The sequence below is a fragment of the Salvia splendens genome, chromosome 17 (assembly GCF_004379255.2).
Source record: "Salvia splendens isolate huo1 chromosome 17, SspV2, whole genome shotgun sequence".
Lineage (NCBI taxonomy): Eukaryota > Viridiplantae > Streptophyta > Magnoliopsida > Lamiales > Lamiaceae > Salvia > Salvia splendens.
In genome coordinates, this window is record NC_056048.1 from 2294761 (window position 1) to 2317473 (window position 22713).

Consider the following 22713-nt stretch of genomic DNA (forward strand, 5'->3'; position numbering starts at 1 on the left):
AAAACATTTTGTATGAAACAGTAATTACCCCAATACATTATGTCATTAAACGATCAACAACATCAATTTTTGGCTATGAGATTTTGTAAATCGTTTTTAGCCATTTAAGTCGAAGATTTAGATGCCACGTAAATAAAATTGACATCGCCAAACGCTCAACGACGGAATGTATGACAATGTGCGAAACATTTTATATTACGGAGTAATTATTTAAACTTGAAAATTTTTAATGAAAAATTATATGAATAATTAAGGATCGAAAATGAATTGGAATTAGAATTTTATGAAATGTGTAATTCAAAATAAATCAAATATGATTTGCAAATCATTCTTTCACAAAAAGATGATTTGCAAAAATATGACAAATACAGCTAGAAGAGTGATTGAGGATATAATCATTCAAAAATAACAAACAAAAACATATACTGCTAAAAGCTAAATCTCATGATCACTGCCAATTTACAAAGCCTCAAACTGAAGAAAAAGAAAAAAACCACACACACTGCTAAAATAGAGATACAGAATCTGTGAGAAATTAAAATGAAATCTCACAAGGAGCATGAAATGTTCTTCCACGGCAGATCGCCTCGAGGTTTTCTCCAGCATACGAACACAGAGGCGAAACTTCCACGCCTGATTCATCGTTCAAACAAACATTTTTTAGCTTATAAACCCGAGATCTTGAGTTAAGCAGTAAACTGTTAGTTATATAAAGTAGTGTACCAGTAGCGTAGAGGGGCACTGAATGAGTCAAGAAGCCCCCAGCAGCAACCACCCAACGAGTATGCAGGCGAAGGACAAGCAGCCGGGCACTGTCTGGGGTGTCGAAATTTGATCCATTGGCGTTTTTGACTGGCGCAAATTCTTCTTCGCGCAATGCCTATCCAGTGTTGGTTTTATCAAAGTTATGTAAGGATTCTTTGAAGAGGACAAACATTCGGTATGCATGTAGGAGAGAGAGTAGAGGCATGTACCTCGAAAAGTGCTGTTGAAGGTGCATAAGGAAAGGCGTCAAATATGAATTGCTCCAGCTTGTATCCCAGTGTGTGTCCGTGAATCGAAGGGATATGCTTTTCTGCTAGATGATAGCTGCACTTGAGAAAAATAACATGAGATGGTGGCATAGACGTGCACACACGAACAGACACAGAGACGATACTGACATGCTGTCTTTCTCAAGGCCGTTTGCTACTTGGTTCAGAAAGTCCAAGGTGAACATGTGTAGGCAAACCTGAAATAAGGAGGAAATAAAAATGAAGAATCGCCTAAGAAGAAAGCTTAGTATCTAAATCGGCTAATTTTGAATCGATTATCTCCTACTTGATTGGTTCTGCAAGCACGAACTAGCAGCAGGTAGGCTCGGGATGCGGATATGGGGAAGCTTAGTTTGATTGTTAAAAAGTTCAAATTTATGTCCTTTCAACAAACAATATTACTATTTCCCTACAAATTTTATTTCAAAAATCAGACTAAATGCATGATTTTATTGTTAACAGCATCTCTGAATTAGATAACTTTTTTAGCAGTTTGTCAAATCAATGGATGCAAAGGGAAACAAGTAGGGAACTTGAGGTCGAGATAGAATAGTAGGGTACGGGCAGTACATTACTCCAGCAATAACGAAGGCGACCAGTTTCCTGATTGATTTCACTAGCCATTGATGAGTCCAGTTCACTGTACTCAACCACAGAGACTGGGCCGCCTTTCCCTCGACGAACAAATACACCAACCTTTTCTTGTGGGTACGCCTGCAGTCCAACAAATAAACAGGAAACGATAAATACTACATATAGCAATCGCACTTTAATTTTGTTGTACGAAACAACTGAAAATTACATACCTTTCGGACAACCTTGGCAGCAGCTGCAACGCCTTTATCAACGAAATAACCCAAGAAAGTTGGATCACCAACACGAACCTGTTTTACAAGACATTCATTTTTGGTTATGTCCGGAACATACAAAGTAAACTGCACCTAGAAGTTAAAAAGATGGATTAAATAAGGAAAAAGGTAACTAACCAAAGCATTATCAACTCCATAACAGTCCAAGTATTTTATCCCTCTAGAAGCCATATCTTCCAACAACTTTGATGATTTCAAAGCTGCCAAATTATTCTTCTTGTTAGCTAAAGGCTCACAACAAAATATACAGTAAAATTATTGCAGGTTTCTTAATCTACTGTACCTGAATAGACTCCTCCGTTCCCATCAGGAGACTTTGCAACCTGGCTTTAGAAATTTAGATGTTTTAGGCATATATTTATCTGCTGCTTACATAATACAGAAATGCCAGCACACAAAAAATTAAGCACAACTATCAAGATTAAACATTAGCTGAAACACCACTCATGAATATTTTCACATGTCTCTGCAAAGATATCTTAAAATGTTGTCTAGCAGACATATTTTCATAAATACAAATCGGATGCCTACTCAACTAATCATAATAAGTATTGCGAAGGTCAAAAAACTACTTATCAAGAAACAGTCAAGTCTAGATTTTAATTAAGGTAATTGCCAGCAAATCTTACTTTGTATGGACTTTCCATTATAAATCTACCATCTCTTGCAACGCAAGGAATTGTCCCCTGCTGGAAGAAAGTTACCTGCAGTCCGGTTTCACTGAGTCATTATTGTTCCTATTCCTAAAAATCAAAACTAGATAGCCAGAATTTCCTTACTTGATCTGCTTCAAGGCCAAAATATTTGTGGCTTTCAAAGAATTTGGAGGTAGTTTCATCAGTAAATGGACTGGTCATTATGTACCAATGTATAGGTGGGATACTCGCACCTGCACATTTCAGAGTGGTCAAGGCTGGAGGTCAAATAATGAGGAGAGTTTTTGATATAGGTGTACTCACCATCGTTGACAGATTGAGCTGCCAATCTTTGTAGACACAGAATTCGCTCTGCTTGAAGTTGGAAAAGTGATTTCCCAGAGGGAAGTCCAATGTCTGAAAGGTTGAAGAAAAAAGTAAATTTTCAAGGATGGTAACTTGTGGTAAAACAGGACATGTTGTTGTGCATCACAAAATTAATGCATCGTGATAATGACTAATTTAAGAAGTATATAAGGAATGTTAAACTGAAAGAGCAAGTTTACAACTAACAAGTATACAAGGGAGTACTTTTTTGTTGTGACCTCCGGATCTATTTTTACTTTCAGTTGTTTATGCATTGTTTTATGCAGGCAAGCAATGAAATAACCGCATCAGACAAAGAGTGCCACATGAAATCTTGTCAGGGACATAGAAATGAAAGTTTTCTCATAAGCTTTAGCATATTTTATCCAAATCAAGCAATGTCAACTATACTTACTGAAGCACCCTTTTGGATCTGAGCTTCCAAGACGAGTTCCCTACATTCAGACGATTCAAAAATCAAAATGGAAACTTACAAGTGAGCACACCAATTTACATGAACAAAATAAGTAGCAACATACTGTTATGCATAATTGACCCAGAATGGCATATCCTGCTACTAAGATAGTAAGATATTATGCAGTATTACATAGCAAACTATTAATTATCCGTGAGTAAAGTTATGTTCAAATAATACTAGTCGATTCAGAGTATCTCTTGATCACAATATTCTCGATTCAGTCAAGCATACTTTTTTTTTGTCATGCACTTCCCATACACATGAATCAAATGTATTTCAACTAAATAAGTGAAAATCACACAAGTCATATGATGTATGATAGTATTAACTAGGACTAGAAGCATGCTTTTCTTATCCTAAATACCAATTAGTCAATAATTGCGTCGTAATAAGTTATCGTGCACTAGCACAAATAGTGACATTTCACCAAACTCTATCACCAAAACGACCATCTTTTCCCAACTGTCAACCAAAAAATATCCTCAAGTAAATATCTTTATTCAAAGCGTTTGCTCCATCACTAAACTAAACCCAAACAAAAGATAAAAGACAAATATCAGAAAATAAAACTGATCATTATCATCAATTAATGGATGTTGAATGGTCAAACAAACCTGTCCACCAGATAACAGTAGCACACCCAATTTTCCATCTGATATGGCCTTCAACCCCATCTTCCACCACCTCTCCCTTTCCTCCATTGTCCGCTTCTCTACTGTTGAAACGTTGCTTTCCGGAACAGGCTCTATTGCCGCCGCCGGTAGCCCTACATAATCAAGTCGATTTCCCCTTTTATACACACACAATCAGTGTATCTACACACGCAAAAATTGAAAGTAGCATTTATTCAAAAACCTTCAGAGCGAAACGAGCACCGAATAATGCGATCAACTCTCGGAAGATCTAAGCTCTGCAGCAATGCAAAATCAACATTAAGATCCGAAAACAAACACACACACACACTCAAAAACATGAAATGAACCACTTCTAATCGGTAAATTCAACAATTCCACTTCCAAAAATAGCAAACATCTCAAAATTCAAAACTTTCGCCACGGAAAAATTCATCAGCTTCACATCAACACCAGAACACTCCTAATCTCGAATCCATTCCAATTCATCAACTTCAGACGCAGCGATGCAAAATCAACTTTTAGATCCGAAAACTAACACACACACTAAAAACAATGAAATAAACCACTCTAATCGGAAAATTCAACATTCCATTTCCAAAAATAGCAAACATCTCAAATTTCAAAAATTACGTAACGGAAAAAAAAATCAATCAACTTCATATCAACACCAGAACACTCCTAATCACGAATTCATTCAAATTCAACAACTTCAGTCGCATTAATGCGATCGAACAGGAAATCTCTCACTCAGATTTCTAACGCTCAATACAAAAGGAGCAGCAGCTGACCTCGATATCCTTGACGAGAACGTCTCTTTCCTCGGGAGAGAGCTCATCCCACAGCGCAAACACGTCTTCCTGGCCGTAATCCTTCACCCGCTCGAGCAGCGACTGCGGCGGCGCATTGTTTTCCGACGCCGGCTCTCTCATCGCGCAATTCTCGAAGCTTCGCTGGATCTCAGCCAGATCTATCGATTTCAATTGGCAGTATGTATAGAAGAAGATTGAGTGTTGTTTATATGAAGCAATTCAGAGAGAGAGAGAGAGTTATTTCAGTTTGGTGGTTAAATATAGAGAAGAGCGAGAAGAAGGAATCAGTTTGAAGGAGATGGATTGACGATATCAGCCCTTACAAATGAGCGGAATTACTGAAAATCTACCGCTTTGGTGAGGGTTGATCAGGGGTAATGTAGGGAATTCAGTGCTAGTTAATCATTAACAAACCGTGAGTAATTTGGACACGGGTGGTTTAATAATCATGGATTTGCCTTTTTTAATCAATATTTATTTCATCGATAATTATGAAAAAAAATATACTGCTTTTCCCACTAATCATGGATCTAATCATACCTAAATTATTAAATACAAAAAACTGGATTATTATTATGGGAAGAATATTTTACTTTTTTTTGTGAAAGTGTTCATATACATTTCCAGTTTTTTTATAGATCAATTATTTAAATTAAGCACTATCTTTTTCGACATTGAATACAAATTTTGTAAAAGGGTTAAGTGCTATATTATTTTAGTTTGGGAAAAAATAATTCAAACAAACTTTCCTCTTGGAAAAAAAATTCGAACAGACTTAAAGATATAAAAAAACAAAAAACACAATTGAAGCATATTTGGACTGCAGAAGTTATTTCATGCTCAAAATATATATTTTCCAGTCTAATAAATGGAATATATATGTGGTATGAATATTAGTGTAATATTTTGAAAGTATGTGCTTAAACAACAAATAAAATTTGCTTACAATTATAGGGGAATCGGATTACCAAAAAGAAATAAAATAATCCCAAAAATAAAGAGTAGTATCCAAGCAAGGTATGAACTATGAAAACAATATTATATTGAACTATGCCAATATTTAATTTTAAATCAAGTGTCAATCAACACATAGTACTAAGACCATCAGTAGTGGGGCGCCCTAAGGCGCGCCCTATGGCGCGCCACGTCAGCATTTTTATCCTTCTCCTTCTCCACCTGCAGTGGGGCGCCCTAAGGCGCGCCCTATGGCGCGCCACATCATCAATTTTGTAATATTTACAAAATACATAGGAATTAAAAAAAACTAAAATACATTTAAAATATGAATTTTAAAAACTTCATACATTTAATAAAAATTAATACATTACAATGCGAAATAATAAAAAACGCAAACTCAGCGATGGCGGTTACGAGCCCACACTTCTTCAATCATGTCGCTCATGAGCTGCGCATGCTCCTGTTGGTTACGCATTGAGGCCTGCCTAGATAAAACCTCATCGAAACCTAACTGTAACCCTCTATCGGGTGTCTCGGTTGATGTGCCGGCAGAGCTAGATGCACGGTCGTCGTCATTCCAATCGGTGATGCTTCCGCCTTCACTCTCGACTATCATGTTGTGCATGATTATGCACGCATATATGACATCGGCGATGACTTCCTTGTACCAGAAACGAGTCGGGCCTTCCGCTGCAGCCGCCGCCTTCTCGCGCTGCATTTGCGAATAGCATGCCGCCATGGCCTCTTCAACGACTGCATCTAATGCTTCGTCAATCGAACGACCGGAATCAGACGAACTAGAACTATTGGTGTCTTCGCCGGGATTCATTTTCGTTGGATGTTGAGAGAGAATATGTTGAGAGATAGTCGATATGTTCGTATGCACAACTGAATGAGAAACGAGATTTATATAAAAAAAACGAAACCTCGTGCTATCGTCCGCCTGCCATCGTCCGCGACCATCGTCCGCGACGTCCGCAATGGAGCGGACGATGGCCATCGTCCGCGGTTTAAGTCGCGCCCAAAGCATAGGTCGCGACTATCGTCCGCGGCCTATGCCACACACCCACAGTGGGGGCGGACGATGAATGGCGCGGACGATGCGCGCCATCGGGCGTGCCATCGTCCGCCCATTGCGGATGGCCTAATGTCGTATAAATTTATAAATTAGAATATTATTTCCAACAATTAAAACCCATCTAAGTTTTTCTTGTTTGATTTTTTTTTAAAAATATATAAATTCCATACTTAAAATATTAATTTTAGGTGAGCTGGTATGTTGAAAATCAGCCGACAGTGTTATAAAGATGTAGGCATTGCACCTTAATAATTGCCTATTAAATTGCAAAATAATTACTCCTTATTACTATTATTATTAATATTCTTATTATTATTTTATTTATGTGATCGTGTTTCGAGTTCCTCAAATGTATATTATACTCCAATTGTTTTTAGTTGATCTACCGCATTTAATAAACTCGAAATCTCCCATTAATGGCAAAGGGAATATCTTTTTGTTCTTAAAGCATATTGAAACAAAAAAAAAGTTCTTACAAGCCTTTAATCATGAAAATATGGTTAACTTTTTGTGACTAAAAAATGTGATGATTCTACTTTTTTTTTGTTTTTTATATATGCTACACACGTAAACTAGCTTTGAATTTTTGTCTATATGCGCCGACAAAATTAAACTACATCGATGGATAATATAGGCCACCGACAACCATAATATTACGTATGATATCTAAAATAAAAGGAAATAGTATGTTATCTAAAATTATAGGAAAATTATACTATATGTCATCTACAATAAAATGAAAATACTATGGTATCTAAAGTGTGAAGGAAATAATTGGGAATAAAACAGCGTGATCAATTATAAAAATATAGAAAAGTAGTAGAATCCATGCAATAAATTTAACAAAAATGAGAATTTACTAAGACTACTGGAAATTATATAAATTAAAATTAATATTAGCACGTAAACTTCTTGAATTATTTAAGATTAACCTTGTAATAGTGAAGATATTTTGAGATTTGATTAAAATTTAAATATACAAAAATTTCAAAATCATTGACTAGATCCCATCTTATAAAGATACTAATATCAGTACATTTTTTTAAAAAAATATCCAATTACAAATAGCTGAGATAATATATACTACTCCCTCCGTCCCAGATAGTTTGTCTCACTGTGACCGGGTACGGGTTTTAAAAAGTGTAATGAAAAGTGAGTTGAAAAATATAGTGGAATGTGAGTCCTATTTTTATATATTAGTTTTATAATAAAATGTGAATATGAATGAATTAGTGGAATATGAGATCCATTACCAAAAATAATTTAAAAAAATGGAATGAGAAAAACTAGGTGGGACAGAAATGAAAAAATGAGATAAAATATCTGGGACTAAGGAGTAGCCGATTATTGTAACATTTTAATATTTTATATTATTTTTACAAAATGGTTAATTTGTGTTTTCTTTGTGACGGTCATGACTAATCAATTCAGAATTCTTATGAAAATTGGTGTGACAAAACCTCAAAAAGAAATGCAAAAAGTCTAACCCCCACCAATAATTTATTCTACCCCTCTCTTTATAATTCGTACCTAATTCCTTATTAAATTTTATCTGACCTATCTACAAAAATGGACTAGACTTGCCTAACTTTAAACTTGTGGGGTAATATAGTCTATCTAATTTAATTTAAACTTGTTTAAACAAAAAAATCAAGAAGTCTATAATAGTCAATACACCACATATGTTATTATATGGAACAAAGTTTTCCCATTGGCCCACTACAGTTGGACCTATAACCAATTTGGGCTAATTTCAAAACCCAAAATACAAATATTATGGGCCTTACAATAAATTGGCCCAAATGAGTGTACTTTCTTCTCGTTTTTAGTTTTTATATGGATATTGGTTAAAGTCACAAATTTTCGACAAATTCTGGCATTTCCCACGACTTTAAAAATGATCTTATAAATCACAAATTTTTGAAAGCATGCAATTTTCTAAAGCCTGACCCAAATAAAAAAATTCGACAAACTTTGATCCTAGAGACTAGTCGTGCAAACTATGTGGATCACTGGATTAGTCTATAATTATATTTGAAACGATGTGGTTCATGCTCCAATTCTTGAATTCGATGCTGAATAATATGTGTCTAGCTAATACGACAAAATACACCTGGTTTATCTGTCGGATTTGAATAATGACCCATCGTGGGAAATTGCCACCGGTATTAAAGTTTGTGAGTTTTAAAACCACTTTCAAAGTTCGTAAAGTTTATGATTTTGCCGTTAAATAGTATGACAAGTAATCACGGACAGAAGGAAAGTATAGGTGTGATAAACTAAGAAGCTAACCTTTAATTTGTACACAAGTACTAGTGGTATATAAGTAGCCAATTTGTGCACAAACCCCAGCCACAAACTCTACTCTCTAATTGTAACTTGCTTCATTCATTGTGATTGTGCAGTGTGTGTGTGTGTGAAGTGGAAGAGGAAGAAGAGGAGATGGTGATGAAGCCTGCATGGCTTCAAGGTTTAATGGCGGAAACATTCTTCGTGGCTTGTGGGGTCCACGATAATTGCAGAAAAAATGAAAAGAATATTTTTTGCTTGAATTGTTGCCTGAGCTTTTGCCGTAACTGTCTCCTCTCTCATCACCCCTCCCACCCTCTCCTACAGGTATTTCCTCTCTCTCTCTCTCTTTCTAGCTCGCCCTACATAAACTACGAGTGTTGGCGGTATGGCTGTGATACGTGCAAAATTCAATCTTATTGAAAAACACATAATCTACTAATGTTATTTTTAGTTCGTAAAACGATCTAAAAACGATCTATGTTTTATCTAAGACTGACGGTTCTGCATTCTGTAGTAAAATTGGGTGTTATTTTGATCACAACCTTGCAAACATATCATCGTTCACAATTTCTCTTTATTTTGGAAACGACAATTTATATCTCACTCCCAATATAATTCTTTAGTGTCGTGGTACATCAATTGTTAAAACATTTCATCTTCGATTAATAGCTTCAAAGTTCGAGTCACTCCCAATACTGAGGAATGTATAAATTGAAGCTCAAAAAAAACATAACCTTCATGCATATGTATATCTTGAACAAATTCGACAAAAATAAAAAATATAAAATATATTTATTATAAATAAATCTTTTTCCACTATGTAAAATCGAGAAAAGTAAGGCCAAGTAGTAACAAATGATAAATATAGGTCAATCAAACTTGACCAATTAAAAACATTCTCTTTAAAATTGGGATAAAGAAGAAATAAAGATAAAACGCAATAAATAATATGTAAAATGAAATAAAGATAATCCGTATTATATTTGAAATGATATTCAATGTAATAAAATAATCTTTTTATAAGTTATTGTAATTTGTAAAATGGTAAATATGTAATGTATTAGTTTGTTTTAAAATAATTAATATTCATACCTTAATTTTAAATATACAATACCAAAAATTTCTAATTATGTGAATATAATTCATGTACCATCACTATTTCTAATAGTGTAATCGATTCGCAATAGTAGGTCTCATTGGGTCCTTTGTAGCAGCATAATAGTATGTTTTTAATATATTTGGAACGACCTATGTCCTAACTAGTAAACACAATAAATAATAGGTACAAATTTTAGGTTAGTAACTATTTTGTTTACAACATGTTTTAATTGGGGTGTCATAGTGTGTTGCAATTTCTGTAAGAAGAGTACTAGGATATGATGGCAACTTCTATAAACACTTGTTTTATAAGTGCAAATTTTCATATAAATCATAAAAGTTTGGTCAATCACGTAATTATAATTAATAGAGTATTTCATAATTTTAACATTTTTCCCAATTTTCCCATTAATTTAAATTTTAGGAAAATTTATGTGTGTTTTGGAAGTCAAAATATTGTAGCCTAATCTTATATTAGTAGTAGTTTTTATTTTGTCAAACTAAAACCAATGACGTTTGTGAGTGGTATATAAATTTACAAAAAATCATAGATTTTTGCTTCCATCATACAAATTTTTTCCAAATACAAATAAATGGAATCAGAGTTACGATATAGGATTGTTTTCAAAATTATAGGAGTGACAAGAATTTCACCAAACTTCTTAGCCTTTTTTTCGACAATTTGATTTTTTTATATCTATATTTTGGTATGTTTAATATCCATTTTAAATGCAATGATGAATTGAGGCAGATAAGGAGATATGTTTATCAGGATGTGATTCGATTGGACGACCTCGAAAAGCTCATCGATTGTTCTTACATTCAGGTATACTTATAGGAAACATATTACTCCATGTCCTAATTGAATTACAATTACCACAACCAACTTTTTATTTATATATTTTTAAAATTACTTCTTTTAGATGGAAACATGGGCATCATGTTGTTTTCCAGTCATAATTTTTTGTTTTCTAATTTTGATTATGTGAATAACATAATGTCATATGAGAAAGAGAGAAGTGTGACAAAAATTACTAAGTTAGTGTGTTGGCTACAATTTATGATTTTGATGATCAAACGTTAATGTTTATGTAATTTGTATATTGGATTTTAATTGTTATAAATCATCGTACACAAAAGAAATATGTAGATTATAGAGTATTTGTTTGCATGGTGCGAACAGATCTAATATCGAGACTTTTAATATCAATTGAGAATTTGTCTATATAAGAGTCTCTATGTGAAAATAAAACGATATAATTCTATCATGAATGGTGCTCACAAATGATGCTAAGTGTTGTTTGGTAATAAATTGTTGCAGTCCTACACGATAAATAGTGCAAAAGTGATTTTCTTGCATCAAAGAGAGCACTCAAGATCATGCAAGGGCTCTTCCAATTCTTGTTTCACCTGTCACAGAATTCTTCAAGACTCATTCCACTTCTGTTCACTCTCTTGCAAGGTGCACTCTTCTTTATTTTTTTTTAAAAAAACAATCAACCTTGTATTTCATTTCATTAATAAAAAATATCAATCAAAGCAGGTCGATTACATGGTTCACCAAGGGAACGATTTGTCGGGAATCTTGTCCAAACTCGACCACTCCAATTTCTACATCTCTCGATTCGAAGACTTGAGGGTTGACGTGGCAGATGATCGCGAAGGATCCGACTACCGACACCGAGCGAGTAATTCCAGATCCAAGAAGAAGGGAGGATTTCTCGTGCTATCTTTCGGTAGCAGAAGAAAAGGGGCGCCCCAAAGATCTCCACTTTCTTGATAAAAATGAAATAATGATAATAAAAAAATGTAGTAGTTTTTATTAATTGTGATGCAATTATGCATCATATATAAAGTTTAGTGATTTCATGTTAAATTTAATGCTGTTGTATTAATTAAAGACAAATAATGAAAAAAATATTTGATTAATGAGTTTTGCATATGAGATTGAGCTCCATTATAAGCCATGGATGGTAAATTGGTAATGGTGGGCTTAATTTTGTTGCATGGGAATAGAAAGAATTGAGCTATTTATTATCATCGAATTTGCACGGTATATTATTTTAAAGGTAAGATACTGTCTGATGTTGGCATTTTCTGATTTTTTGTTGTTCTATTTTATGTTTGTTTCAAATATTATTAACTTTATTGTAACATTATGCTTTAGGGTAGAAAAATAGTGCACAGTGACACAGGGCCTACTCTCCAGTCTTCTGCAGACAATAAAATTATTTTTAAAAGTGAGAATTTTGGATAATTGTAGATGGTCCATTAAACGAAAATGCCTCCAATAAATATAAATGAAATATTTGTCTCCAACATGATATTTAAACATGTTTATCCTCGTTAAGATAAAGGAACATTTAATTAACATTTCCCTATTAGATAGCACCTCTCCAATCACTTAATCTAAAAACAAAAAATAAATTGGCGGAGTTTAATATAGATAAGGATATAAAGTTGTTAACGCACTCGAAACAAATTGAAATGTAAACTTTTTTTTATAATTTGCTAATATAACTTTTTTTTAATTCAGTAATACGCAAATATAGTACAATGTACATATGGTGGGCCCGCACTTCTCTCTCTCTCTGAAAGTCACAAACGATCAACAAGGAAGTGCCACATGCTGACTGCGCGTCACCCGACTATAATTAACTACAGATTATAGTACTTTCTCCGTCCCACAAGAGCATGCACTTGCTTTATCAATTATATATTAAAACTCGTGTTCAATTAAAAGTGAATACTCTGGTAAGACTGAGGGAGTAGTAACAGTTACTACTACTATATTCAGCAATATATTAGTCCTATTATGGTGTATGTCGAATTTTATTTTGATATAAGCAATGTAGGATGATGGCTATTTAGATATATCGTTGCCCTAGACATTTACTCCCTCCGTCCCCGAATAAGAGTCGCTAATTTCCATTTTGGGTCGTCCCCCATTAAGAGTCACTCTTCATTTTTACCATAAATGGTAGTAGGCCCCACATTCCACTAACTCACTCCACCCACATTTTATTATAAAACCAATATAAAAATGTGGGTATCACATTCCACTAACTTTTTCAACCAACTTTTCTCTACATTTATTAAAACTCGTGCCCGGTCAAAGAACGACTCCTATTAGGGGACGGAGGGAGTATTATTCATAAATTTTAGCTAGAAATGCCTATTCATTTCGAATGGGGAGAACACATTGTAATTAATTGAGTTCAGAGAATTCATGACATGAGTCAACAAATTTAATTAAAATCCATGTGACTGCTTCTTGCAGAGGGTCCTGAATCTTACGCAGATGCGCATGAAAAAGTAAAAATGGTGGCTCGAGCTCAATTGTCAGCAGTTAAGAGCAAGCATACCCACCGCTCACCACAGCGTGCGTGCTTACCGCTAAGCCCGGCACTGCCCAAAGCACGCATCGCCTTCGTAAATACGAGTGCAAAAGGAAGCCGAAGGGTGGGCCAGTCATAACTTACCATGTGGTTCACAATTTTTATATTATAAGTTTATTAATTAGAAAATATAAAAATTAAATACCATATGTCGAGGGAAGAGATCGACGAGCGCTTCCAAATATTCATAGGAGAGGACATGGAGGTGAGTCGAGCGCCAAGTAGAAGCCGTCCAATGTGGCAGAAGGCGACGAAGCACAAGGGAAAAAGCAAGATGACAACCTTATTCTTGACTCCCCCGCCCAATTGTTTAGGGATAACGGTTGCGGAAATGTAACATGCCAATGCTGCTAGCTTCCTAGCTTTGTACTGCACGGCCATGACTAGAAAATCACGGGTTATGGACGACCTAAAGTAGTAAGAAAATCACATTTGATAGATTCAAATAAATGTAAGGTTTTAACATAAAGTTACAATTAAGGGCAAATCAACCAAAATTTCGAGAAAAATGCTACTCCTTATGACTTATGAGGCTTTAAAATGTAGACTAAAGTCCCAATTTGATCCTTAACATATTGCGTTTTTTTTAATTTTGGTCCAAAACATTATCTTTTGAATTATTCGGTCCCTCACATTTAAAATCGGATCACATTTGGTCCATTTTAGACGGTTCCGTCAAATTTTTGACAGTTTGAATTACCGGGTCACAAATCCGTCACTAACTGGGAGAAACTGATCCGTCACAAATCCGTCACTATTTATCATTTTAGTCATTTACGTGTAAGTTACATAAATTAGGAGGAAATTGAGGCATGAAAGTACTATTATTAGAATAATGATAATTAAATAGTAATATATTACTAACTAACAAAAATATAGAATATTAAGTGGTACCAAAAAGTAGTATTTCTACATTTTATTGTTGAAAATCGACTGACACGTATTTACATATTTCTATATGTAGCCTAATAAAATTTAGCTTTTTTCTATAAGTACACAATTACATACACTTTCATTTAATTATAAAGTCTAATAAAGTAAATACCTATATTTATATACTTTACAAATACTAATTTTATGCATGTGTACGTAGTGACGGATTAGTGGCAGATCAGTTTCTCCCAGTTAGTGACGGATTTGTGACCCAGTAATTAAAACCGTCAAAAAATTGACGGAACGTCCAAAATGGACCAAATGTGATCCGATTTCAAATGTGAGGTGCCGAATAATTCAAAAGATAATGTTTTGGGCCAAAATCAAAAAAGCGCAATATGTTAAGAACCAAATTGAGACTTTAGTCTAAAATGTATAGTCTTTGGATCGAGACATTAACAGTGGCACAGTCTAAAAAGAAAAACGAGCCACTTATAATCAGATAGATGAGGAGAATGTTAATTGAATTACATTGGTAAAGTAAAAAATATGGTGCAACAGAAGGGTGTTGATTGCAGAAACAGTCATTGAAAAAGAGAGGGTGACACACCCTTTCTGCAGCAGAATAAATTCAAAAAAGGTGTAAAGATGAATATCAATAAAAGTTGATTTGATTAAGGTTCTTGTTCTTTAGCACCAAAAATAATACCCTACCAGCAACATGGTCCACTTTCTGAAATCTAATTTTCGACATATATGTTGTCATTGACTCATATAGTCACAAGCATAACTCCAAATAATTTTCAAATTGGGGAGAACCTTAAATACCTACTCAGAAGAATACTAAATATGGGTTAACACAATAAAAAATTCTTGATCGCTAATTCTCCTACAATAAGTAGCATTAAATTCTCAAAGATCACTATAGAACAAGCAGAACCCAACGAGAGTAACGAAAGGAGACGACCAACACAGCTCATATAATTGCCTAAGGCTAGTACTAGGAGCCATCAATCCAACATTGTAGGACAAAAAACACAAAATATGATTGGAGAGATGAACTGACCATTTTTCTGAGAGACAACGTCGTATGCACATGATATGTTTAGTCCCTGTCACAGAAAGTGGTATAGACAGCATGATGGAAATGGGTAAATCAAGCAATAGAAGACAGTCAATTGAAACAACATAGTCAAAGTAACTGGAGTGGTTCTATAATTAAAGGTGGTGAAGACTAGAGCCAGAATTGTACAATTATTGGTCAAGAGCTCCAAGTTGCAAACTTTCATAATTTTTGGGAAAAAGTCATATCTTATACAGTTATACATAGTTATACACTTTGTCAAAATATGGATACATATACCTATGTAGATATGAATTTTGGCAATTAACCAATAGTTGGAGTATTATTAATGGGAATGGGGTCCAACTCATTAGAGAAAGATTGTTGCAAATAATAGAACATGACTAATTTTTCAGCAATTTTATTTAAGCCATGACTGCACTCAGCAAATTATATCCAATACCTATGCAGATATGAATTTTGGCAATTAACCAATTGCTGTAGTATTATCCAAGAACACCAAAAATTGACAGGCCAATCAAAACATTCTTGATACCTCACATGAATATAGTGTTGCTATGAAGTAGAAAAAGATTTATACGAATTCTTCATTGCATATTAGAAACCATATTACCGGAAAAATCTTTCAAAAATAATCATACAAAAAGGACTAGATTGATTATAACACAATCATCGAATGAAATACAGCATCGTACCTGAAAAAAAATACTTTCCAATGGGTAGAATGAATAGAATCTTCATGGAAAACTACTCCAATGCAAGTCAGTATGTCCTTCCCAGAGAGCAAGTTCCACTCAACAACAAACACCATCTTCCTTTAACATCAAAGCAATATTTTTGGAGTTCGGTTAGAGCAAGTCTAAATTTACCACACACATTGGCCTAATGAATATACTAAATGTAATTTAGACATAATTTATTTCCAGCAAATTGTATAAACTTGTTCAACATATGATGATTAATATAACAGTATACAAATACAATATAAAAAATAAAAATGCACCAAATGTAGAAAATGAAGAGCAGGGAAATGGAAGATTACCTTGCAATGTAGCCTCCGAGTTCAAAAAGTCTCCAGCCACTGGATGCCTGTAATCTTGTGGGTCATCTAATGGACGAGGAGCACAGCGCAAGAAAGATGAGACATTAGCTAAAAGATGTGGCTAGGGTATCTATCACATGTACTTTCAGAATAAAATCACATTCCAAGCCAGTAAGTTCAATGCTCGTATATATCATAACCAACCCAAATAACCACACTTCATCACCCAAATGTAACCATCTTGAATAGTTGTGATAAAAAAAAGTAGAAGAGATCCACTAATATTTTCTCTACGATAGCAATGGTTTATATCGTAAGAAGATTGAACCATACAAATTCTTAAACATATACAATCAACAAATCAAATTCTTTCTGGCACCAAAAAGAAATCTTAGTTAGTCAAGTTAAGCCACAAATTTTCTTGTGTCTAGGAAAACAGTCTAGACCTGAAAATAACTCCATACAGTAAATAGAAAAGTGCAGCCCCATATCATACAAAATTAACTGAAAAAAATAAATATTTCTAATGACAAATGGAACTGGATTCTGAAGGGAGAACGGCAGGAAATGCTGTCTATATGATAAATTTCTTTTAGGCACAGGTGTTCCCACAGAAAGTTCAAGCACAATGGAAAAGCATTATTGCTTTCACTTGTATAGTGCTTCCATGGTATTCTTCAAGAGTTCAACATCTGCACCAATGACTTCGTCAGCCTTTTTCCCATTCTTAAAGAAGTGCAGTGTAGGCTGCAAAAAGATAGCTCTTATATGTCAGCAAACCAAATTATACGAAAGACACTTTACAGCGTATACCTACAACATAGTTGCAGTTACATAACAACATGCACTTAAAACTGACGGCAATACCTCACATTATGATCATGAGCACCTCAATTTTCAAAAAAGCATGAATGCATGATAGAATAAAACTATAAAAGTGACGGAAAACACAAAAAGAGATGTCGGATTTACCACAGAATGAATATTTAACTTGCTCACTGCATTCTCCAGCCCTTTCTGCACTTTCCCAAAGGTTGACAATGCCATTAGATATTTAGATAAAGCCATCGGATGAGCAGATAATGAGAGAACTAGACGACATAAAAAGTTTGGAATGCATCAAACCTTATCAATATCTATTTTATAAGTTGTTACATGTGGATACTTTTGAGTGAGCTGTCCAAGCATGGGTGATAATAATCTACCTGCAGGATATGCCAACAATTGTATTAACAATTTAGTTACCTTATTGTATTGAGATTATTATCAGAAACATTTGATATCAAAACTTACAGGGACCACACCAAGCTGCTGTGAAATAGAATATTGCAGCCTGAGATTCCTCTGTATCAGATATAAACATCAGATCCGGCTAGATTATAACATAGGTACAGCACTTGCCTAAGAAATATACCTTCAGCTTTGCGAACTGAATCATTAAACTGTTCTTCAGACTCGACCGACACCACCTTCGACGAATCTGTGAACAATGCATATCTTAACATGATTATCAAAGTCCAGTTTAGCTTCTTAGTTCACGTAAATATAATCACCATGGATTGCATGCCAATTGTTTTTCCACCACAAACTAACACTCTCAAACTTCTCACATTTCACATGTACATATACAATGAATATCTATTTCTCTAACTAATTACCCTAACACGATCCAGAAATTTAACAGCAAGTCTGCAATAACCTAAATCAATCCATATATCCAACATATTATTCACTCATATAATTAACATTTTTATATCCCAAATGTAACATGTGGCATATCTCTTTAAACCTAACTGCCACAAATAAAAACATAATAAAATCAGCTACACCTAAAATCATGAGCATTCCTTTTAGATTTCCAAGGAGTGCAGCAAATTCAACACATATTTTCAAATTAAAACTCAATTCAAATCAAATTAAACCCTACAAAGCAAAAAATCCTCATAAAATAAATCCTCAAGCTTGTCAGTATCAAATACATAGTCAGTAAGTCAGAGAAAGACCTGAAGAGGCTGCAGATGAGAAATTCCGCGACCGATTCATGAAAAATGGATGAAGAGCTGAAACAGCGCCAGAGGCAGCTACGGAAGCTAAAAGCGGCTGCGCATCCTCGGCGACGATTAGAGTAGAATACGAAGCAGCGGCGGCGGCGGAGGACACAAGTAGGCTGTCGCCGATTGAAGACGATCGAGAGGCTAAGCACGGCGCCCGACGGCTGACTAAACGACGTAGAATCACGCTAGCTCCTCTCATTCCGTCGCCGAAGAGATTTTCGATCGAATTTGCACAAAAATTTAGAGGATTTTGATGCGAATTTGGTTCGATTTTCGCAATGATTAGTGTCAAAGTGTGAAATGATATTTGTTTACATTGGGCTTGCTTTCAGCTAGAAAATAAATTTTGCAGCCCACAATTGGAAATAATTGGGATTTTATTTGGGCTTGTATCAAGCCCACAAAAAATATTGTGTGAATTTTAGGTGGTTAATAAACTAAACTAAACTAAACGGATAGCTATTCGGACCTCGACGCGATAAAATCTTGTTCCCGTTCGTTAGCTAAACGAACCAAGTATGAGCTCGAACATATTCGACACATTACGTGCATTGGCGGGTACATGTGGGCCTAAATAAATTTATGTGTCGCTCATGGTTATATAACATTATCGAATTTGAGTATTTTGTATGAATCGATATGTGAAATACCCTACTATCACAGCAACAAAAACGAATATTTATAAATTATTATTTTAAAGTTTCCAACTCAAAATTTGAAATATATAGTCAATATTAAAATAAATTTATGTGTCGCTCATGATTAGCTTGAAAATGTAAAATGCAAAACTATCACCTTCTCACTTTCTCAGTATGGTCTCTGACACTTTTTTCAGTTGTTGCAAATTAACAATTTGATATTACGTGATTATTTGAACTTCAACAAAATGAAAAGTGATGTTTTGTGTTTTCAAATTTGTGCAATCATCCTTTGATTTTATCAGATATAGCATTCAATATACAAAACAAAATCGATACACTAAGGTGGCGTTCGATTGCCATGACTAATATCATGAGACTATCCATCTAGGATTAAGTTGTGGGATTATTTTAGTTGGAGGGGAGAGACTATGACTAATTATCATGAGACTATCCATCTAGGATTAAGTGGAAGGGTTTAATCTTATGAACCAAACATGATACATATTTAATCATGAGATTTAATCTTGCCAACCGAACACCCCCTAAGGGGATGTTCGGTTTGCAAGATTGTATCCCGGATTAAATGTGTAATGTTTTTGGTTCATGAGATTCAATTTCACAATTCAATCCTAGATGGATAATCATGGGATAATTAGTCATAGCTAACCCCCATATGACTAAAATAATCTCACAACGCAAGCACATAAAATAAATTAATCTATTCCAAAAGAGATATGGGGATAATAAAGTAATGAAACAATGTTTTCTTGTTAGTATATGATTTTGGTTTTGTGATTTAGTTAGGAATGTCATGATAAAAAAAATTTAGTGAAATTAATTCTTTTTTTGTGACATTGCAACCACAGTCTGGTGTTGTTCACCTGCCTAAATCCCATTTTCAACAACAAATCACCATCGGTCATCTACTTCTGATGCAGACAAATAATATTTATTTTTAATTAATCATATAACTATAGTAGGTGAATGGGCTAGTTATATCTAATTCTAACCACTCCAAATAAATCTAGAATTTTATATAGTAGTACTACTTACTTAATTCGTACATTTGATACATGACAGCTTGGTTAATATTTCATATACCTTATTTATATACGTATTTAATTACATATACGAACTTGTTTGATAAGCAAGGAGTAGTACTATATTTATTGGTAGTGTGAGAAAATTAATATTCAAAGGAATATGATATTTTCAACTACAGACCATACATTATCAAAATTATAACAGCACATACTAATGACATGATTTTGCACCATCAAAACATGAACCTGCATCATATGAAAACAAGGTAAATATCATCTTGTTAACATGATCACAATACAGTTGAACACTAATAAACTCATTACATAAACACATATTTTAATGACAATTTTACGATTTTTGTGGTTCTTCATCGTCGGTGTATGGGTTGAGAATCATGGTTCACATTGCGAATAAAATTCTACCACCGTCAAAATTTAAATGCTCCCTCAATTTCAGCAAAAAAAAGAAATGTATCAATTCATAATGTTTAGTACTTAGAGATAAGGAAGTAGGATAATGTTTTGGACTAAAATCATAATAAATATTTATATGCCTAGGACGCAAAATAGAATTCAGTCTAATTATTAAGTTATTAATTTGGTTAAAATATCTTTGATTGTCAAATTTAATGGCACCGTCACTTTAGGGGCAGGACCGGTTCATTATGCTAATTATGTGTAAAGCAATCAAACATAATATCCTACTATAAAATTATAAAATAAAGAATAGACTTTAGTCTAAACTAATATTACAAGTTAACATAACTTATTTATGTATTATATCAAAATTTTATATTCGAATATGTTGTGATGCAATCTTTCAATTTTTATGTTTAAACTACTAACTAGGGGCATATTACTCAACGTTCCTCTATTAGTTTACCAGCATGGGTTCTAAATGGAATTCCACTTTGCTGAATTGGAAATTTTGTCGTATATTTTCAATCATAAATAGATTGATTTTATTTTATTTTATTTTATTTGTACTTCTAGTTTAACGATTTTGAGGAAATTGATCAGTGGAAACTAAGTCATATTCCAATGAGAAAATTCCATATCAATATACAGATTTTGCCTTTGTGACACTGACCACGAAGCTGTCTCTCTCTCTCCATTATCTGCTTGCTTTTCTTGAAATGTGAATTAGGCAAATGTTATTCAATATATTCTATAGTTATTCATGAGTATCATGAAAATAATTCCTCATGTGATAAAAAGTTTTATTCAAATCATAAGTTAGTTGAATGTTCTCATTCGGTATAAGATTCTTTTCATATTCTTTGAATTTATGATGATAATTAAATTCACTATAATACTTTAAAATGTAGAATTTCGACTATATATTAGTTTGTAACAAAAAAATGATTTCAAATGCTATCAACTTATAAAGTTTAAGATTATTAGTGTGTGTAAATGTGTGAGAGAGAAATATGTAAGGAAATGGCATGTGTATATTACATAGGTAACGTGCCTTATCAACATCAATTATTACCTTAAACACCCACTCAATGCGAATAAAGTTGATTATCATATCACTATGAGGAATATATATCGATGGTTTGGAGTTTTGCCTTAGAATCGTACGTCTAATTAAAGCGACATGCATTCCTAATTAGATACCTTATATTTTTCGAAAATGCCTTGCTTTATTTCACGTAACTGTCTAATAGCATCCCATATGTGCTCTTGCCAAAAAAACACGGATGTGAGTCCAGATCCACTTTTATTACTTTTTTGCCCTCTGTTCTTAGTCAAGAGCACAACACACACATTCATACTCTTCTGCACATGCTCAAGGGGGTTTCACCATTCTATTATTCAATTTAAATAAAAACATTTTCACAATATTAAAATGCATTAAAAATATCCGGAATACTATTACAAATTACAAAAAAAAATTAAAAATTACATAATTAAAATACTAAAAATTTAAAATTACATAATTAAAACACTAAAATTTTAAAATTACATAATTAAAATCCTAAAAAATAAAAAACACATAATTAAAGACTAAAAAATACCCCCGTGGAAGACTATTCCTCTGGCCCTATCCCCAATGTTCTTCGAAGACCCCGTATCATTGCCAAATGTGAATCAAGTTGCTCGTGGGTCATATTTGACCTATCGGTCAAATTGAGTTGGGCCAAAAGGGTCCACAACGAGTTGGTGGGGGGTTGAGGTGGCACAAAGGGAGCGGGAGCGGGAGCGGAAGCGGGGGCGGGGGTGGATGGAGTCGCGACACGACGGCGGTTGGTCGTCGCCTTCTTCCTTCCTTGCGGCCGGCGTTGGGGCTACCCAAATTAGCCCCGGCGAGCTGGCTAGCCACC

At 34.2% G+C, this 22713-nt stretch overlaps 4 protein-coding genes across 5 annotated transcripts; 1 reads left to right on the plus strand and 3 right to left on the minus strand.

Moving 5' to 3' along the window:
* Window positions 1-406: 406 nt before the first annotated feature.
* LOC121775376 (UDP-N-acetylglucosamine diphosphorylase 1-like) lies at window positions 407-5060 on the minus strand. Its single transcript, XM_042172456.1, has 15 exons — window positions 4806-5060; window positions 4238-4292; window positions 3997-4148; window positions 3320-3359; window positions 2863-2955; window positions 2683-2792; window positions 2533-2607; window positions 2187-2226; window positions 2021-2103; window positions 1841-1918; window positions 1605-1748; window positions 1164-1231; window positions 975-1089; window positions 724-880; window positions 407-633 (listed from the first exon to the last, which is right to left on the minus strand). Exons 1-15 carry the CDS (start codon window positions 4944-4946, stop codon window positions 536-538), a joined length of 1449 nt encoding a protein of 482 aa, XP_042028390.1. The 5' UTR covers window positions 4947-5060; the 3' UTR covers window positions 407-535.
* A 4173-nt stretch (window positions 5061-9233) lies between these two features.
* LOC121774092 (protein RGF1 INDUCIBLE TRANSCRIPTION FACTOR 1-like) lies at window positions 9234-12205 on the plus strand. The gene is made up of 4 exons (XM_042171018.1): window positions 9234-9477; window positions 11003-11077; window positions 11573-11713; window positions 11795-12205. The coding sequence occupies exons 1-4, from the start codon at window positions 9304-9306 to the stop codon at window positions 12029-12031; spliced, it is 627 nt and encodes a 208-aa protein (XP_042026952.1). The 5' UTR covers window positions 9234-9303; the 3' UTR covers window positions 12032-12205.
* Window positions 12206-13433: 1228 nt separating this feature from the next.
* Window positions 13434-16863, minus strand: LOC121775522. 2 transcript variants are annotated; one of them, XM_042172602.1, is made up of 5 exons: window positions 16649-16863; window positions 16302-16417; window positions 15589-15634; window positions 13795-14058; window positions 13434-13659 (listed from the first exon to the last, which is right to left on the minus strand). In XM_042172602.1, the coding sequence occupies exons 2-5, from the start codon at window positions 16345-16347 to the stop codon at window positions 13587-13589; spliced, it is 429 nt and encodes a 142-aa protein (XP_042028536.1). In that variant the 5' UTR covers window positions 16348-16417; window positions 16649-16863; the 3' UTR covers window positions 13434-13586. The 2 variants fall into 2 exon arrangements, with proteins under 2 accessions (XP_042028536.1, XP_042028535.1); XM_042172601.1 differs by having other exon boundaries at window positions 16302-16421.
* A 131-nt stretch (window positions 16864-16994) lies between these two features.
* On the minus strand, window positions 16995-18993 carry LOC121775521 (thioredoxin O2, mitochondrial-like). Its single transcript, XM_042172600.1, has 6 exons — window positions 18652-18993; window positions 18063-18128; window positions 17942-17992; window positions 17774-17853; window positions 17621-17665; window positions 16995-17395 (listed from the first exon to the last, which is right to left on the minus strand). The coding sequence occupies exons 1-6, from the start codon at window positions 18899-18901 to the stop codon at window positions 17297-17299; spliced, it is 591 nt and encodes a 196-aa protein (XP_042028534.1). The 5' UTR covers window positions 18902-18993; the 3' UTR covers window positions 16995-17296.
* Between the last annotated feature and the right edge of the window lie 3720 nt (window positions 18994-22713).

Bases quoted from the DNA above. Each gene is read 5' to 3' on its own strand.
- LOC121775521 (XM_042172600.1), bottom strand. From the start codon at position 18,901: ATGAGAGGAGCTAGCGTGATTCTACGTCGTTTAGTCAGCCGTCGGGCG. The intron at 17,854-17,941 runs GTAAGTTTTGAT...CATATCCTGCAG, and splicing joins AGCAGCTTGGTGTGGTCCCT to GTAGATTATTATCACCCATG. The intron at 17,396-17,620 runs GTAAATCCGACA...ATCTTTTTGCAG, and splicing joins AGTTAAATATTCATTCTGTG to CCTACACTGCACTTCTTTAA.
- LOC121775522 (XM_042172602.1), bottom strand. From the start codon at position 16,347: ATGAAGATTCTATTCATTCTACCCATTGGAAAGTATTTTTTTTCAG. The intron at 15,635-16,301 runs GTACGATGCTGT...TTTCTGTGACAG, and splicing joins TGGAAAGTATTTTTTTTCAG to GGACTAAACATATCATGTGC. The intron at 13,660-13,794 runs GTATTTAATTTT...TGCTTTGGGCAG, and splicing joins ATCTCTTCCCTCGACATATG to TGCCGGGCTTAGCGGTAAGC.
- LOC121774092 (XM_042171018.1), top strand. From the start codon at position 9,304: ATGGTGATGAAGCCTGCATGGCTTCAAGGTTTAATGGCGGAAACATTC. The intron at 9,478-11,002 runs GTATTTCCTCTC...GAATTGAGGCAG, and splicing joins CCTCCCACCCTCTCCTACAG to ATAAGGAGATATGTTTATCA. The intron at 11,714-11,794 runs GTGCACTCTTCT...CAATCAAAGCAG, and splicing joins TCTGTTCACTCTCTTGCAAG to GTCGATTACATGGTTCACCA.
- LOC121775376 (XM_042172456.1), bottom strand. From the start codon at position 4,946: ATGAGAGAGCCGGCGTCGGAAAACAATGCGCCGCCGCAGTCGCTGCTC. The intron at 2,227-2,532 runs GTAAGATTTGCT...TTCTAAAGCCAG, and splicing joins TAATGGAAAGTCCATACAAA to GTTGCAAAGTCTCCTGATGG. The intron at 634-723 runs GTACACTACTTT...ACGATGAATCAG, and splicing joins AGTGCCCCTCTACGCTACTG to GCGTGGAAGTTTCGCCTCTG.